The following is a 19,660-nucleotide window of genomic DNA, read 5'->3' on the forward strand; positions in this document are numbered from 1 at the left end:
ATTTAATTGAGCCCTGTCACATTTCAGATGCACGCTGAGGCGCATCAAGGAGACGAGACATTAATTCATGCTGTGATCATTGATTTCTGTTGGAGAGCAAATATGGGATGAAACAATACAGTAAATCCGCTTACCTGAGACACAGCATCATCATGTCAGAAAATGGACAAATATAATTGCGAGACCAATATTCAACAGCATTACCATAGCAACAAGGATTGAGTTAGGACCCTGCAAAAAATGACAAAATATATAAAAATCGTACAGTAGGGAATCAAATGTACTGTAATGAGACCTCAACGTGTAACGTGTTAGCATCCCTGTATATAAAAGATGGCGTTGCTACCATGACACCACCCACTGATTCACTGAGCCTAGAGTCTAGCATTGTGGACATTTAAGACTTTTCAAACCAAATGTCACAAGTGACATAAATGAAAAAGTTTTAAAAAATCCAGGAAAGTCTACCCTAAAGCACATCCTGATTTAGCATCTATTTTATTTTAAATGATTTACACAAGTATTAAATGAACGTCATGCTGTATTAAATAAGACTTTAAACTAGCAATTGAGCTCATCAACTCCTAGGTAAATGTTTATTCAAGTCATAAAGTCATCAACTCATGTGGGAAGAAAAACTGTCATATTGCAGTTTCCAAGTTCCAAAATTTCATCCTCTTTCGCGTTTGCAGACATCCATCTTTTATATACAGGCCATGTTTCAAAGTCAAAACATGAATTTGAATCAATAAAATACAAAGAAAAAGTGGTATTGAGGGTATCACGCTACCTTTATCTTTCAAAGCGTTGTTGCAGTTCAGATTTATAGTTCTAGCTTAGTACAATACAAGATTAAAAGTTTGGGTAATCAGTGATTATTTCATACTTTCAACTGGAATTAGTCATCAGACAACTACTCCAGAAGCTACCTAGAATGAGTCTGATATTTAAACCTGCTTTAGACAGAAAATTGGTTAATGAGATATGTGTTTGTGTCCCACCTTTGTGCTAAACTAAGCTAATCCACTACTGGGTGTAGCTTCTCATTTACAACACAACTTTCAGCAAAAAAGCACAAATGTGTGTTTAAGTCAGATATTTTTCCAAAACCTTTGCTTTAACACACACTTTCCCATCCTGTCACTTACTGTTTCTTCCGTGCTTTCTGCAATTTCCATGCTTGCTTTCTTTGTGTCTGCGAGGCTCTTTGGCTTTAGAGAATCCTGCTTCCTGAGTTTCTGGTCGCTCTTGCTCTCCCGTATAGATGCTGCCTTAGGAGTAGGTGTACTAAAAGATCTAGGGGGTTGTGGGGGCATACGTGCCAAAGCCAGGGCACTAGGCTCTTCTTCTGGATCCTCAGGTTCTGGGGGTGGAGGGACCCTTGTAGGGGCCTTGACGTAGTAACTGTGATATTCAGTGTGGAGCTGGCCATTGACTGGAATTGCAGGAGGCTGTGAAGGGGGCACAGATGCTGGGGTGGGTTGCTGAACTTTAGTGGGTTTAGGTGGAGCTTCGATTTGGGCCTGAGAAGCTTTGGGCCCATCGGTGACAGGCTGCCGTTCTTCTTTACTCAGCTTCCTACTAGACCGCTCATCCTTGCTGGTCTTCTGACTTAGTTTCTCTTCTTTGCTAATCTTGCGGGAAGGTTTTTCTTCTTTGCTGGTTTTGCGGCTGGTGCTGTTGTTGGTGAGCTGTCCTTTCTTCTTGCTGGATTGAGGTGAGGGCGGCGGTGTGGTTGCAGGGCTGGTCGCAGGAGAGTGGGGAGGCGTTGTGCCTTTTCGGTAAAAGTGGGGAGAATCTCTCGGAGAGCTGTCCTTCTTTTCAACAGGGACCTCTTTAATCTCCACTGGCTCCTTTAACTGCTGTTTTACATAGTCGGGACCTGAATGGGGGAGACAGGTAAAACGCATTAACGTGACATACTGTTTGCCTTCAACACACAGATGAAATTTAAACCACATCTACCCTCAAGCGCAGTTAAACTTTCAAATAAAATATTCATCAACATTATATTGAAATTCAATAACTCCGCAAAGCCTAGAAAAGAGGGTCCCGGGGAGACAGAAAGAAATGGACTGATTAATGCAAGGTCACAAACACCATTTCACAAAGAAAGCCTCCCCTGCAAGCTCATCTTCATCATCAGTCATTCTCTTTTATCAGTATGTCGCTTTCCTGGAAAGTCTTTTCAGTTCTTAGCATCCAATATGGCCACGCAGATAATGAGAGGTGACCCCGAGGTACAGCACTGACACACTTTGATGCGAGGAAGATCATTCCTTTTACTACAGAAAGAGCTTTTGGACTGCCTGGGTTAGTGGACGCTAACGGACTTTGAGACTAAATGAAAACTTCTCTTTCAACTATGTAGATGTTGAAATCTCCTCTAATATCCTTTTTAACGTGCAGACAATATAGCTGAATGTAAATGTAATTTCGCATGTGGGTAAAGTGGCACCTTATCTGTCCCTTCTGTTCTCCTGCTGAATTAACATTTATTAGAGACATTAAGCTCTTTGTTCGCCTGTTTTTCTCCCCTTCGCCTGAATTAGATGGTGTCAGAGTGACTAAGAGGAGGTATAATGTTGCTTTGTTTGAAGTATATCAGGCGGTATGAGCAGAAAATGATTCTTTGCATTCCATATGATAGAAATAAATAAAGGAGTTATAGAAAAAAAAAAATTTGGCTGTTATGCTCTATCTGCACGTTGACTCGTTCAGCACAGACTCACTGAGCTGGAAAATGGTTGATCTCAGAGATCAGTCTTGTCTCATACATGCCTGACACCAATTAAGCTTGCACAGTACGATTTAGTCTCAAAGAGTTAACATTCATTTGCCACTCATCAGTTCTTGGAACAATTACGCAAATCCAGAAGGTAACAAGTCTATCCAGTCTCATATGAGTGTAATCGGCCTTACTGGGGAATCTTTCGGGCCTCAGTACTCTTAAGCCCAAAGTACTTTTCAGCTGCGTGGCAGCCTAATTTGTTTCATAGCCACCACAACCAATAAGACCCACTACAAACAGACATGGGGACATTTGAACATCTGTGGGGCTTAATATATCTGCTGAGCTTAATTTCACACCATAGCTCAACAAGAGTTAGGGCCTCGTGGGCGGATCCAGGCAATTTCACTATGGATGGGGACGGATTCCTTCAAGAGGTTCCAGGCATTTTCTGAATGGTTCTTGGCACTTAAACACTCCGCCCTCCCCAACACCACAGCCTCAAACAGATAGAGGACCACAACACTGGGCGTCAGGAAAATCTACACTTCTGCAGCCATGCTCAATTCCAAACTATGCCGATCATGCTTTTCCTGTTTCAAAATAACACTTGTGAATGTACAGGATATATTTATGATTGTTTTGTAGATATTTCAGGAAGTCTACATCCTCTTGACAAGTTAGTGAAGATTTATTAGAGCTGCTCTTCCAAGGAATCCTGCCAGGTCAGCTGGAACATGTACTGGTTACCCAAATGGCTGTGGTGTTTCTTTCCGTTGCGAACATTGATCAACTGGGCTGAGTCTGCAGCCTTCTCAAAGAGGGTCATTAAAATAGGCCATGATACCCAGCCATGACCAAAACAAAAATACTTGAGATACAAACACAGATAAAAATGCAAGTTTCAGCATTAGGGAGATTTTTTTGTATCCTCAACTTATTTATTTTCAATAACTCAAACACTTTACTTTCTTCTCACACGACTGTTGTATCTTTGAGGTTTATTTGAATGCGAGCTTTTGTTTAAGCTGCAGGATGCCAGTTCAGTTTATGTTAATCCACAGCACATTTTCTGCTCCACTGCACTCTTAGCAAAACACACGCTCTTTCCCTCTCTCTGGCACCCACACGCAGAAGATCACACACACACAAAACACAACAGATTGGCTGCTTAAGACCTAACCAGCCCTGTCCTTAATATGAGATGAACAGCGGTAGCAGGGGGAAAAGCCTGGGGCCGGGGTAAGTGTGGGCATCAATGTTTATGTGTAATGGGGGGAGGCGGGCGGGGGGGGTGGACTACAGTATATGCGATTACACATCTGCTGCCATTGTGCATCTGAGTACACCTCAGCTTAAGGCTCATAGGAGTCAAGAGTTTTTGGATGAATGATGACAGGTCTACATGGAAATGCACACTTCCACATAGCAAACTTTGCCACCTAGCTTTATTTTTCCACACGGTAGTTAAATGAAAATTCCTGGTTTATCTGCTTTGACGACTCATTTGCTTTTGTTTGATATACTGGATATACTGCGTTATACATGCGTTGTACATGTATAAGTCTGTTCTATGTGCTGGGATCTCAGCTTGCTCGGTTAGATTTAAGATTCATAACTCCATTTGCAGCTTTTGAGATTTTCTCTTTCTTCCTCCTACTCACACTGGCAGATGGGCAGAGGGAGCTGTTATTGTTTGGCCAGATTACATTCACTACGGTTACATAGCCTACGCAGACACATGCAGAAATTAGTGACAAACTAAAGAAAAAGCTGAACCCTTGACCCCGCACTATGAGGACACGCTGTGAGGGGATTTTGATGGCAAGGCTTGGATCCACTTGTCCCCCACTTAGAGGGAAGGATCACTGCAAATCAATACAAGGCATTTCTCCGTGATCACCTATTCGATAAAGAAAGTGGTCTTTTCTAGGATTACAGTACCCCCATTCACAGGGCATTAAGGGGGTCACTGAATGCTTTTATGAGTATAAAAAAGGGATGAATATTTTATGCTATGGTTTTTACAGTCACCAGATATTAGCCTCTTTACTCTCTCTATATATTTTAGACGAATCATGTTCAATCCCTTCAGTAGGTTTCCAGAGAGGCTCAACACATTGCTAATATGCTTTAGGTTTTTTTTCCCTTTTGATTTGTTACCCATCTGTATGCATTTGAAATTATGTAAATAAAAGATTTCCCTACTGTCATTTGCTAATGGGTGAATGTGATCACTGTCTGACTGCGCTTTGTTTACAAAAGCCCACATGCAAAGAAGAACCTTGAAGGCCTCACATGCACACACGCTGACAGGAGGGACTGGCAGTAATATATCACCACCGTAACGCAATGTTTTGTCTCTGCCTGTCTGCCTTATTCTACTTTTTGATTACGACCATTTCAAAAAAGTGGGACACATAAATAGTTTTTGAAATCTGGTCAGTCACGTAAGGTAATTTATATCCTGTATCCCTGAAAGTCAAAAGAAGGTTCTGATTTACTTTAAACTTCACATGAGCTACTGCGGTGAAACTTACTGCACACCTGCTGCTATGAATAAACAGCAGCACCTGCCCACGTCTGATTTTCAGCCTTGACAGGTCGAGGCTTTTATGGTTCCGCCAGGTCCAAGTGCACCTTGACCGGGTCAAACAGGGCAGAGCAGGACCCCTGCTGGTCCCCTCACCCTCCAGCAACCCCATCCCCCATACTCCACACCCTCTATGACCCATTGAAGGAAGGAACAGCTGCTCTGCCTTGGCCCAATGGAGGGGGCGAGTGTGGGACTGAGCTCGTCTCAGTGCATAAGGATTTCAGCTATGTCTCCATTAGACACCAGTGAGCACACATCGGCACCAAATATAGCCCAATTAACGTCACCCCACAGGCCACGCCCAGCTAACCCACTCTACTGCCCCTCCAGGGTGCTGTGTGTGAATCAATCATAAAGGTCAGGGTCCCGTTCCCTATGACCCTCACATTGCTTTTGAAGTACACACTCCTAATCTTGGTGATAATCTCCTATGAGTACAAAATGCCAGTTATGAACAACAGGGGGCTTGGGCCCGTTGTTGCTACCCTAGAGGATTTGAGTTTGAACATCTTTGCCTCACTGTAACATCATGACAAACAAGGTTATAACAGAAAAAATATTCTAAATAACTTTTTCCATAATTGAGAGCAACAACTGCTGTAGTCGCCTTACAAAAAAGCTGCAAATAGGGGTAGCTATTTACACTCGAACATGACCTAATTAGCAAAAGGGCAGAGCACAAACCAGCAACAATCCTAGAAAATCTGAGCTAGACTCTACAAAAACCAGCTTGTTCATAAACAAGATATAAATTAATACGCGATTTGACTCTTTGCAGGTGCCCCTCTGGCCGTCAGCTGGGTTTACCAGACACGCTTACGTAACTTGAACGTTTAAATGCTGCGGCTCAGATGTCGCCCTGCGCCGCACATTATTATGACATCGGCCACTCTCTCATTCATGATCTGACTTATAAGGCAAGGACACTCTCCGCACAGACTTGTGAACCCGGAGATCACCCAGCCTGCCAAGCATGACCACTGTTTTCCACAACACAAACAAGTCTCCCGATGTCTCTAGCTCCCTGGCTGGCCATTTCTGCGGCTTAGTGAAGGGACATGCTTGAATGGGTCCCATTGTCAATCTATTTCTCACCCTCTATTTTGCGGTGGCTTCTGGCAAACACCCAAGGTCACTAGCTCATAGGCGTAAATATATTACACCAAGTGGAAGAGGAAAGCATAGTATAGGTCTTACACTGTAAATATAAATAAACAAAACAAAAATAAAAAGGTGTGCATTCAGTGTTTTACCTGGAGCCCACCTGCACCACAAGGTTTTTAGCAAAAACACACCTCGCTCTCTGACTATTAATACAGTAGGATATGACCCTAAAGCTCAGCTTATCTTGTAAATTACATAAAGAGTTGAGTTGACGTCTCAACTGTGAACTAGTGTATAGTGTGAAAGGGTTAGCTGGTCATGCTTCACGTAGATAGAAGATATTCCTGTCCGGTATTAGGAACAAAAGACCTTTACTGATTTAAATGGTAAATGGCCTGTATTTATATAGCGCTTTACTAGTCCCTAAGGACCCCAAAGCGCTTTACATATCCAGTCATCCACCCATTCACACACACACACTGGTGATGGCAAGCTACATTGTAGCCACAGCCACCCTGGGGCGCACTGACAGAGGCGAGGCTGCCGGACACTGGCGCCACCGGGCCCTCTGACCACCACCAGTAGGCAACGGGTGAAGTGTCTTGCCCAAGGACACAACGACCGAGACTGTCCGAGCCGGGGCTCGAACCGGCAACCTTCCGATTACAAGGCGAACGCCCAACTCTTGAGCCACGATCACCCCACAAGCACCCATAAGCCATTTCTACACTCCACCAAAGGACGAGTTTATGTAATGCAAAAAAAAGAACAGAAATGTTTTACATTCACACTTTTTTTTGGTCAGAGTTTATCACTGCAAATTTTAGCAGGCATATCTGAGCTGTTACTGCAGGCCTTTGAGGGCTAAGACAAAGCTTTCGGCCAGAAAACAGTAGCCGACTGTGCTTTGTCTAAGCACAAACACAGTCCTCCATTGTGGTGCTACAAATCATCTTCAGTACCTCTAGTCTTCGATTACAGACCCAGAACTCCAGTCCCTGCTCTTTTGTGCACCCAGAACAAGCTCATTACTTACTCACACACAGTCAGTGTAAACAACCCTAAAACTATGCAAATACCATCATTCACACACAGTACCCAACCCCTTACCCATTACCCAGTCCCAAAAATGTGTTTTCATGGACAAATTAGTTGTTGGATTTTAGATCAGCTTGATTTTTTCAATGTCCCACCGATGGGTGTGAATCACATTTGGGCTCCTGCGACAGTCTTTGCTTTGGGGCGATCGTGGCTCAAGAGTTGGGAGTTCGCCTTGTAATCGGAAGGTTGCCGGTTCGAGCCCCAGCTTGGACAGTCTCGGTCGTTGTGTCCTTGGGCAAGACACTTCACCCCATGTTTGCCGCCTGGTGGTGGTCAGAGGGCCCGGTGGCGCCAGTGTCCGGCAGCCTCGCCTCTGTCAGTGCGCCCCAGGGTGGCTGTGGCTACAATGTAGCTTGCTATCACCAGTGTGTGAATGGGTGGATGACTGGATATGTAAAGCGCTTTGGGGTCCTTAGGGACTAGAAAAGCGCTATATAAATACAGGCCATTTACCATTTTTACCATTTAACTGCAGATTCAGTGCTGGTTTAGCACACCTGCAGTCTGTTTTGTATTCCGACCATAAAATAGTAATGGTAGATAATTAACACACTCTAAAAGCCTGTGATGGGAACATGAAGCATAACAAGGACACAAGTAAGATTACCTGGCTGGTAGAAGTTGGGTGAGAGCTCCCGGGCAACCGCCCTGGCAATTTCAGATTCATGCACCGCAGAGATCGCGGCCTGGTCTGCAGCCTCACTTTTTGTCCTAGCATGGGCTGTTCTGTGAATGCATAAACAAAAATAAGTGTTAGAAAAATGGAAACAATGAAGAGCTGCTCTCCACCATGTCCACAGTAACAACACAGACATATAACGGGCACACTGGTGGGCAGTGCCAGCGTAACCTGCTGCTCTTTATCTGTCATCAATCATCAAAGAACCTTGTATTTAAACCTTTTTCAGATCTATACATAAAATAACATAAAAAAAATCAAGAGACAGAAGAGCAACATGTTTTGAGATCAATATAGGGGTATTATGGAAATGTGCTGTGATGAAGCAGAGAGAGGCCAAGGGTGACCAGCTTAACAAAGCCTTAAAAAAAAACTCAGCTGAGAGGTATTGTGCGTGTCCACATGTGAAAACACGCAAACCATGGCTATAGGCAGTATCTCTGTGCCAGGGAATGAAGATGTCTCTCTCCCTCTCTTCTACCACTGCGGTTATTTAAAAATAAAGACACCAAACAAACACATAAAGATCATCAATTAAAGTTGATTATTCACTTAAATCTAAAAATGACAGTGACAAAAAAAAAATGCTCAAGTGATATGAGACAAGTGCAACGAGGAACGTGAGGATCTAGATGGGAAGTTCAAGTATCACTTTAAGAATTGACAGCTGTGCCCGCTGCCCTGCTTAACCCCACTCATCCCTCTTCCTCTCCATCTATCTCGCACTGTCCTGTGTTCTCTCTTTCAATCAATGCTCCTGTTTTGTTTTTTCCCCCGATCCTGCTTCATCCGTCTATTGGCTCATGCCATCATCACTCTGCATCCCTACTCCTCCCCTCCCTCCCACCGCCTTGCTGTTAGAGTGACCCCATCCGGACAGATGTCTCTATGTCTGTCCTTGGACTCTGGGGCTGTCCTGTTTCAGAGGACAGGAACATTAAGATATTAAAATTCATGAGGAACCAAGAAATAAGCAAACAGACAAAGGACATGCTGAGGGTATGTTTGACCAGCTGCAGATAAAAATTCGGATTCAAGAATCTTTAACAGTATAACTCATAAAGTCTCGGTTCTTGCTGCGCTACAGGAATTTCACTGGTGTGGCTCATACTAGGCCAACTGTAGCATTCATTGTCTTCCTCAGGAAAGCTACGGCAGCTAAAAATTGACAATAAAGCATTCCAGTTACATCACACCACTGACATGCATACTGCTCGCCACACATGCTATCAGAAGGACACCAAGGCTTCTATTTCTGCAATGTGTGAAATATCCTGCTATGTGAATGGAAGCATGAATGTGCCTCGAATGTATACAGCATGCCCATGGCATGTCCTAAGGATCTTCACAGAGGAGTGGGCATTAATTCATGGCCAGGCAGAGGAAGTGATGCAGACTGTTCCCAGACAGGATATCTGGTGGTGGGAGGTGACAGGCGGAGAATGATGGGAGTAGAGGTGTGATAGAGCACTGGGACAAGAGGAGAGTGAAATGGAAGGTGAGAAAACATGGGCATGTCGAAGACGGAGATGAAATGCATGGTTCTTTTTTTTTGCCTGACATATAGCAACTTAATTAAACTTGCACTGTACACATGGACAGTTCACTGTTGTTCACTTTTTACATGTGACTTTTGCGGATTCATTCATCTTCCTGCTTCCGAGGGAAACATCTAGATCACCCTGTAGATATATTAGAGGGTTTTCCCCAATAGGAGCTCCCGATGAGGTAATGAGCTGTGAGAATTGCAGCCATAAAAATCTGAGCAGAAAGACAGCAAAATGCTTCACCGAGCAGATGATAGCTCTCTGTACAGCATGCATCACCCCAGCCAGTTAGTGGCATGCAAATCCTTCCAACAGAGAGCCAAAGTACGCATGAAAACAAACTCTTCACACATTATGAAATGAAATGCACTGTCTTTGCCATGGTAGAGGAAATGAAAAAAAAAAAACCTGGGTAAACAACAAACAAACGCAAACTCAGGAGTGACCTTGGAGAAAGTTTTTGGAGCAGCGACTTGTAAGACAGTCTGCCCATGAATACAAAGCAACACCTGCTCACGTCTAGCTTTTGGGTTGTGCAGACAGACCTGTGCGGGGATGCTGGGGAGCCTGCTTGCACACGCACAGACACACTTGGCAGTTTGTAGACATTTGGACAAAGCCTTAAAAGGGTGCAAAACCTTGAAGTGACTCCTTCTGGAGCGTCATCTGCGAGATGATATTGATAAAGCCTTGCGGCTGGCTGTTTCATTAATGTGACAAATCAAGAGTGTGAAAACAGTTGAGTCAGTTTGGCAGCGAGTGTGGCGGATGGTCTTTCTGTCTGTGTGTATTTGAAACATGGGGGAGAAAAAGAAGGGGGGGAAGGAGAGAATAACTGAGCCAAAGGAGAAAAGTGGGAGCAAGAGAAAGAAAGAGGGGGCGAGAGGCTGCCCCTTTAAAGACTCTTCGGCATTTAGAACTGCTGAGGTATGCATCTCAGCCCCTCTAATTTTACTGTAGGGTTAAATTTCAGTCCTCAGGCCACAGGCAGCACGGTGCATCACGCTATAAGGGCTGTTATGCCTCGGTCGCGTGCTGAATACAGTATTATGTGTGTATGCGCCTGTTGCGTGTGTGTGTGTGTGTGTGTGTGTGTGTGTGTGTGTGTGTGCAAATTCCCAATAGTAAGGCTTCAGTCCATCACTCCCTAGGCTATAGCCTATTTGAGAAATCTCTTTCACATATGCTGGCACAGTTTTGAACCCCTCTATTGCCTTTTGGTCCCCTCTGCACCCATCCTGTTTTTATTTTCTGTCATTTTTCTGCTCTTTACCACACTAACCTATTCCCCTTCCCCCTCAATCCAAGCTTGATAGCTTAACTGGAATGCTTACTAGTACAAGATATTAGATGAGTCTTTACCTTGTCTGTGATAGACAACAGCTATCCTTTAAACTCCATCACTCTCTTTATTTGCCCACAACCAAGAGCAAACTATTGCTACTACAAAGCAAGGGTCATGTTCCATTTGTCTGCTCTGAGTGCACAAATCAGTGCATGAAAGGATATAATAAATGAACAGAAACTGCTGTCCTATATCTTGGCCAAACAATCCCCACTCCAAAGCAGCAGCACAGACAGTCTGCACAAATTAGCACTTAGCTTGCCCCGCACATATATCCATGCAAGGCTGCTATTGAATTCCCGGCTGGTGCTAATTCAGGATTACTCAAGCATGACTAACACCATTAGCGGTTAGCTAAAACCGACTCTGAAATTATTCAGGAATTATTCTTGGACTGAGGCCTTGGCTCATATTACCAGGGGCTGCAGCAGTGGGGGACACAATAGCTTTTGCAAATTAGGTTCAAAGGGAAAGATGGAGTGGCTGTTATTATGAGATAAGCTAACATTATGCTGAAGAGAGAGCTGTGTTGCTGTATAATGGAAATATTTATGCACGCTCATGTCTGACTGATAACATGTATTGTACTGATGTTTGGAGGGGATGGGCTCTGTGCTCGGTCCTTTCTTCTGTTTTGTATTGCCTTTTTTTTGCACTGTTACTCTTTTTTAAGGACAAATAAAGAAATCTTTGTTTTTATTTCACTGTCAGACTGAAAGCTTTGTTCTCCCTGATATGCCACAGTATGCACAGACCTATCCATACACGTCTACGAAGACTCAGTGACTGGAGAGGCTCAAACCTCCTCTGGAATTAACATCAGCGAAAAAAACTGTGTGCCTGGAGCTTCATGACACGGGTTTCCATGATAGAGCAGCTCCCGTTGGTGTGATATGTAGGTAGCATGTGACAGTGTTTAGGCAACCAATGTTTAACATCTGTTGACTATGCGTACAATAAGAGGAGTATATAAAATAAAGTCCTGCAATTAATCGAGTAAACATGGGGTTAAATATGTGTGGAAAAAATAGCAATGATTCTGTACTATTTGCCAATTTCTGATTTCTGCCATCATGACATCATTTTTTCCTCCCCCTCAGATTTTGTATTTTTCATAGAGGTTGAACTAACAGGTAGAGACAAACTGAGAAGCTGTTCCCAATCAGACTTCATTTCTGGGAAGAAGAATGAGTAGAATCAGTTTTGATTAAACAGGAAAATCCCCAAACTCTGCCAACATTTTTGGCTGTGGATTACAAACAGACCTAATCTCCCGCTGGTATTTTCTACTCAAGAGCTATAAAGTGAACCCTCCACCTCGCCTAACCCTCATCGGGTAACGGGCGTAACATGCAGGTATGTGAATCTATCAGGATTTTATCGTGTTCTTCTCAACACGGCACTGATCTGTGGTACATGTTTGGACCTCTGATATGTTGAAGGCCTGATACGCTCTTCGTGCCGTTACGAATCCTTGGGCGTGTTGAGAGAGTGACACAGAATCTCTTACCGAGATGATCCCTCTGGTTTTGGTGAAGGGCAGTGGCGGGGATTCAGACCTCAGCTCTGTGTCAACACTGTTGGTGAAACATGGCCACAGCTGATACAGCTAATGACACAGAGGGGGAGGGAGTGATGTTGGCTAAAGAATTCGCAGCAGAGAAACAGCTTATATTTGTTTTTCCAGTTGAGCAAAAGCAAATATAAGCAATGAAAATATGAGAGGCTTGATGACGAAAAAAAGACTTTTGACAAATATGTCAATTCAGATTCACTCAGTTCACCTATGTGTTCCTAAATATTTATTTTATACATATTATATACATACAAAGTGACAAGTAACTCATAAAAGAGATCGGGAACTAATAATATGAGTTACTAATAAATACTGGGACATCAAATTTAAAAAAAATTCCAGTAAAAAGACAAAGTAGTTATTAAATATCTCACAAGCTAACCTGTATATAAGAATGACATACAATCCTTAGAAAAAGTTAGCAATGGAACCAAGATCCTATTTCATTAATGGTTATCTTACACTATATCAATTAAATGTTAGATATTTAAAAGTTTGAGGTATTTTCATATTCAATCCAAAGGTGATCCAATGGTGATTGGAGCTTGGTGACATGGCGCGTACTAAAAGGCCCAAAGTGTGTCATGAAAATATCCCACACAATACCACACCGCCACCAGCACCAGCACCAGCCTGAACCATTGATAAAGAGTGAGTTGAATCCATGCTTTCGATTCCAAATTCTGACCCTACCCTCTAAATGTCGCAGAAAAAAAATCGAGACTCATCAGCAGCGATTTTCCAGTCATCTTCTTTCCAATCACAGTGTGCTTGTGTGAATCAAAACTTCAGTTTCTTGTTCTTAGTTTACAGAAGTGTGCTCTTCTGCTGCTGTAACCCAACTGCTTCAAGTGTTGTTTGTTCAGAGATGCTGCCTGTCAGCATTCTGGCTATTTTACTCTGACTTTTGACACCAACAAGCCATTTTTCACCCAGAGAACTGACGCTCACTGCATATCTTGTCTTTTTCAGACCATTCTCTGTAAACCCTAGAGATGGATTGTGTGAAAACTCCCAGTAGATTGACATCTTCTGAAATGCAATGCCATGTTTAAAGTCATTTATATCACCTTCTTTCCCCATTCTGATGTTCACTTTGAACTTCAGCAGGGTCATTTTGTCCATGTTTAAATGCCTAAATGCACTGAGTTGCTGGCATGTGAGTGGCTGATTAGGCAATTGCCTTAATTAACAGTAGACACAAAATAAAGTTTACATACCTTCTATGGTCCCACAGAGTAGGTGTAACAATTTTAAATTTAGGACAAAGACGATTCTGGTATAAGAATTAGTGCTGACATTTAAATTGTGTTGCTGTATTAGATATAAGGAGAACAAATGTGCATTGAACATTAAAATTCACATTAAAATAATATGAGATAAAATAAGGAAAGTATTCTATATTTATTAACCTTTACAGAATAATCAGTACTGATAAGAACTGATAAGAATAGTTTTTCCTGTTGCTTAACATGAATTCAAGCTGCTCCAACACTGACATTGTAAACACACATACAAGGCTCCCATGCAAATCAAGCCATGGCGATTATACAAACATTATGCACGCATACACATCAATCATATACACATTCAAACATATACACGCAAAAGCTTTTGACCTGCACCTTAAATAAAACGAGCAACCTCCCATACAAATGACTGCGTTAACTCCAGTTTACTCTCTCTCCCTCTCTCACATATAAACACAGATTATACCTGCAAGAAAAACTTAAAGGCCAATAGTTGGGTTGCGGTCACGTGGTTCTGATGACGTGCGGAGGCAGCGCGATTTTTGAGTGGAGGGCGGAAGTAAACATGGAGGACACTGTGGAGAGTCAGGAGAGCAGCTATTGTGCAACTTTAGACCCCGTTTCTCGGGAGAGATATAAACAGATAGTTAAAAAATATATCGGACGTGATCCGTATTCTTTGAAAATGTCCGAATACACCACAGAAGTAAAGGATTTGCCTACTATCGAGGCTGTGGATATCACCAACTACTTGGTCCTCCAGACTTCTTACTACACTAGGCAGCAAATGAAAGCTTTCAAGAGTCTGGAGGCGTACAATTTTTTTGTCAGCGGGTGGGTCCACAACCTTGGAACAAAACGTCTCCGTGATGGATACAGTTTGGTGTTTGCAAGGGTGAGTGTTTGTTCTTATATTGCTTTATCTTAAACACGCTAACAGTTAGCGGTAGCGGCTTTAACGTCAACAAACATGCCACATCCTTAGGACTTCGTTAGAGTGACAGTTGTTTGTTTCAAGGTAAACCATTCTCAGCCGTCTGTTGCATATCCAAAATCGCCTCTGCACATCGATGCTGTTCTGCCTTAAGCTTCATTCTATTCTCTCGTTTGAGAACTGATTCCGATCTGGGTTTTCGTTCGTAGCCGAGATTGACCGTCGGAGCCCAGTCCTCCGACTCTTCGTCATCCAAAGCACTTGGGCAGCCTATAGTCCCAATCAAGTCAATATTAGACTACTAACTTAAAAGCACTAAGTAAACGAGAATGTAACGACAACCTAATGCTAATAAGTTCGTTTGCAAACATAACATTACCTCTGACGAAGTGGTCGCTGCAGACACGGGCATTGGCAGACTCTGCTCCTCCCGACTGTAAACGTAAATTTAAAATCCATTTTTTCCTACGTTTTTCGGTTAGAATTTTCCATTTTTCTCCTCTTCGTTGGGCTATTTTTGGTACCCTAAAATACCGTTTATCAGTTTCTCTGGTCGACCTACTGGAGCATCCGTAAACACAACAGGACATAGGCATTTTGCGTACTGTCTGTCTGTGATTTTGCGCTTATCTTTTTCACTTCCGACCGCCAGTCAAATTTCGCGCTTTACGTCGACGTCACGTCTACGTCAAATGAAACCTAGCTATTAATGAGATGTGCCCTAATGAGGTCTATTGGGAATAAGTGTAAAGAAAGGGCAACTATAAACTGCTCTTGCATTATTGCATTAAAGAAAACATGGCTGATAGGAGTCCACGGTAAATCTCCAACTGGAAACAGGCGTGTTGCACAAGCCTTGGAGGATGACTGTGTTAAACTAACGGCGCTTCTTCACTCGGCTAATTTATAAGAAAATCATCAAATGACTGACATGACGATGACGGCGGTGAGGCAGTAACCATGGTAACCACCAGAGACATTTGAGCGAGCTGTCCAACCAGGCATCTGCTCTGTATTAATGAATCTGCAAATGAACGAGCACACAGCCTAATGTATGGGAACGCGTTTATGCACGTGCAAACAGACACAACACAGCTATTTTTAAACTCTATAGAAATAAAAGCACTTAAACTGACTCGCATAATGCATAGCTTTGTAACATAGCTGACAAAAAAACAAAACACCCCCCTCCCCACAAACAAACAACTGCTCCACGGTGTGTCTAATTTAACTACGACGCTCAACATCCGAAGCTGAACCTGCACGAGTAAAGGTCACATTGCCTGGCAACCACTTGAGCTTAAGGAATAGTTTTAATTATGGTCTGTTCTCTCTTTCCTCCAATCTCTTGCCACTATTCACCCCACTGTCTGCACACACACACATACACACACACACCCATCAATTTCCTTTTCAGTGCAAAGCCAAGCAGAGCATTAGCATTAGGTTACATCTGCCCACTGCTAAATAAATTGTGATGTAAGGTTCACGCAATCTGCATGTTCTGGCTGTTTCATGAACTAGCCGGAAGACCTGTGCAAAAAAACCCCAACCCTGATAATGACACATAAAGTCTCCTATTGCAGCAATCTTGTCTCATTATCAGCAACTACAACAGCTAATGTTACGTGTCAATCTCTGCATCAGTTAAATCATCTAATTGAGTGCATTAAAACACATGTGGCTGACTGATTCGATTTTATCAACGTGCCACGCATGAAATAGTATGCCTAGTGTATGAAAAGAAGCTCACAGGACACTAGTAGCAATTATCCAGACCGATATCAGAACAGCACCATAACTTCCAGGTAGTAAACAGATAATGCTGCCGTCTTTTCGCAGATTAGAAAAAGTAGGCGGCTAAGTTGTAAACATCTCAATGATTAAACAACCACTTCTGTCATTATCAGTGACATTTCATTAAATGTAGACCTGAAATCATCATATTGACGGTACAGAAAAAAAATGTGATTCATTCTCCGCTTCTACTAATTCACATAATTCACACAGCATGTCACCCTACAGGAAGTATTTAAATCTGCTACCTTCAAGGGCAAAATGTACTATTCTCCTTGCAGCTGCGCAATGAAATTAAAGATCTTTGACTTCTTGAATGGGATTTGGAGCCATAGTTTAGGTTGATTTGATATGATTCATCTCATATGGAGCAGTCTTACAAACATGCCCCGATAACCCCACCCTTGCAACGCTGTTCTGTGAAAATCCTGTTAAATGTTTCCCAACTGGTCTTGGCAGATGGCCACCCCTCCCCGAGACTGCTTCTGCTGAAAGTGTCTTCCTGTCAAAAGGGAGTTTTTCCTTCCCACTGTCGCCAAAGTGCTTGCTCATAGAGGTCACATGATTGTTGGGGTGTTCTTTGTTTTCTTTGCAGTTTGTACTTTAAAATATACAGCACCTCGAGCCAACTGTTGTGATTTGGAGGTATATATAAAAACTGAATTGAATTGAAGTTAACAGAATTTAAATCATCTTATCATTTAATAGTCATTTAATATAGGGGATACACATGCATCATACATTTGCAAATAAATGAAATACCCAGTATCTACTTATTTTTAACTTGTTGACATCTCCCAGAGTGCGATGAAACAGATGAAATGTCCTTATAGACTCCCTTCTACTAAAAGAAATGCATCATGGGTATGGTCACACACACAGCATCATGTCTACATGTGATTACAACAGTGGATGCATGCTTCAGGAAGAGATGCTGTGTGGAAAAGCAACACTCTTACTCAGCAATAGAAGTGATAATTCTATAATCCAATCCGTGAACAGCTGGAGTGAAAGCAGCCTAGCTAGCCAATCAGAGTGGCTGAACAGATTTAGTGGGGCACATCAGTATCCAGAGGTTAAAGACCCATGGCTGTGTTAGCTGTAGGTACAAAAACAAAAAGATGCTTTTAGAGATTTTGAGATTTGCTTCAGACAAACTTAAATGACAGATGTAGTGTTCTTGGTGCCACAGATAAACAGGCATTTGCAATTATTGTTAAATGTTTGTTGCTGCCATTCTTTATCATTAAAAGCATTTATTCCTGTTTTTTATGCGACTTTAGGGTAAATATAAATACATGTGAAAATGTGTCTGGCATGTAAACATACCAGCCATACCCACGTAATTGGGGACTGAATTTTAAGGATTTTAACGTAATGTAAATTACTTTGACTTGTTACTTAATGAGTTGAGTTCCCAGAAATTTGAATTTTAATGCAAACTACTGATGAATTACTTGCAGTTTTGATAAATGATGTTTGATTCTTTTGTTTTCTAGTTCCAGCTCCTTAAAGATGAAACTAGACTGCCAACTGAACCCATTTGAAAATCTTACTTTGGATTAATGTATTTTAATGTCATTTTAAAATCCATACAAATGTTGAAGAAAATGACCAGAATGGACCTGTAATAGGATGACAGCCGTTCCTTTTGTACCCCTGCCTCTCACTCTATCACAGCTGGGATAGGCTCCAACATCCACACGACCTTGATGGATAAGCCGTTAAGAATATCAGTGGCTGCACTCGTACTCAGGGTTCGGTTTAAGGTGATCCAAAGTGACGTGTTTTGTAATCACATTACATTTTTCAGCAACACGGTCATGTGATGTGTTATACTAAAATTATTAAGCAAAGTATGTAATTGCTTGTGTTACAATCATTCTTCAGGTACCTGCACCTCGGGCTGATAGAATAAAAAAATCATCAAGCATCCCTTTTTCTTCCTGAGCTCTTAAAGTACAATCAGCTGATTTCACTTTATGTGCAGAGGAGGAAAACTACTAAAACTTTTCAGGAGCCGGGATATAGACATTACTTTTATTTTTATTGCACAAAAAAACAACCAAACTAGAACATGATGGTAAAGTGCATCAAAGGCGGAAACAACTGTTACGTTGCTAACAAAACTTTGGCTGTTTGCAAGCATCTGCACAGACAGCGTGCTAACACAAACCTAGCGAAGAACCCAGAGTGATGACAAAGCTGAAAGCACGCCGACACCAGCCCAGCAGCCACAGCCTAATCTCCAACTCGTAACCAAGGCAGGGATAAGCAGTCAGCCCTGTAGCATTGTAGCCTGTACACATTTCAAAAGTAGGATCACTTTAAGTATCTTTGTGCTGGTTTTTAACGTTGCATTTTGTTGTTGGTTTTGTGTTCTAATGTAAAAAGTAAAAGAAATATTGTATGTGCAGGGATTTATATCACTGACTGTAAAATCCAATAGAGACAGTCAGAACTGTCTGTATCGTACATACTGCAAGGCTAAATATGGCAAAAGCATTGAACTTTCGGAGTAAAAGTCTATTAATGCACTGGAGAGACTGTCACAGTCCACATGCTGTGGATACTATTTTGAGGTGCTGTTAAGTTTATTCCCTGCTGGTGATGTTAACCCGTAAATCAGTGCATTAAACTCAGTTGCACGAACATTAATTTACACTCAATCAGCAGTTCTCCAGGATGCCTTCCTGAAATCTAGCAAAGAATTATAAACCACAGCTGACTGATGCTGCTTTTACATACGATCCCATTTACATATTTCCCAGGAAAGCTTATTTAAATTAACGCACACACACAGTGCGCCATTCTCTGAAGTCTTAGTTGCTCACTTTTCAGAAACACTGCTTCTCTGTGTGTGTGTAATACAAAACCTGACCTACTCCACTGATTCCAACCCTCATTAACTTCTATTACATACACTATTAATTAGACAAGATGATGCACCACAATGAAGAAGCAGTCCATCTATCTGCTGGTTAATAACCAAGCAAATGT

General features: G+C 42.2%; 1 protein-coding gene across 1 annotated transcript in view; it reads right to left on the reverse strand.

Annotated features, from left to right (window-relative positions):
- jph1a (junctophilin 1a) overlaps window positions 1–19,660 on the reverse strand; it is a 37,115-nt gene that overhangs the window by 3,800 nt on the left and 13,655 nt on the right. Inside the window, exons 4-6 of the mRNA XM_085362963.1 lie at window positions 8,140–8,258; window positions 1,149–1,882; window positions 135–231 (exon numbers count right to left, since the gene is read on the reverse strand). Coding sequence (XP_085219089.1) covers window positions 151–231; window positions 1,149–1,882; window positions 8,140–8,258 — 934 coding nt within the window. The 3' untranslated portion in view covers window positions 135–150. The remainder of the gene's footprint in view (window positions 1–134; window positions 232–1,148; window positions 1,883–8,139; window positions 8,259–19,660) is intronic.

Source organism: Diplotaxodon limnothrissa, linkage group LG9 (assembly GCF_057381915.1).
Source record: "Diplotaxodon limnothrissa isolate DT_005_m linkage group LG9, D_limnothrissa_male_GT1.1, whole genome shotgun sequence".
Lineage (NCBI taxonomy): Eukaryota > Metazoa > Chordata > Actinopteri > Cichliformes > Cichlidae > Diplotaxodon > Diplotaxodon limnothrissa.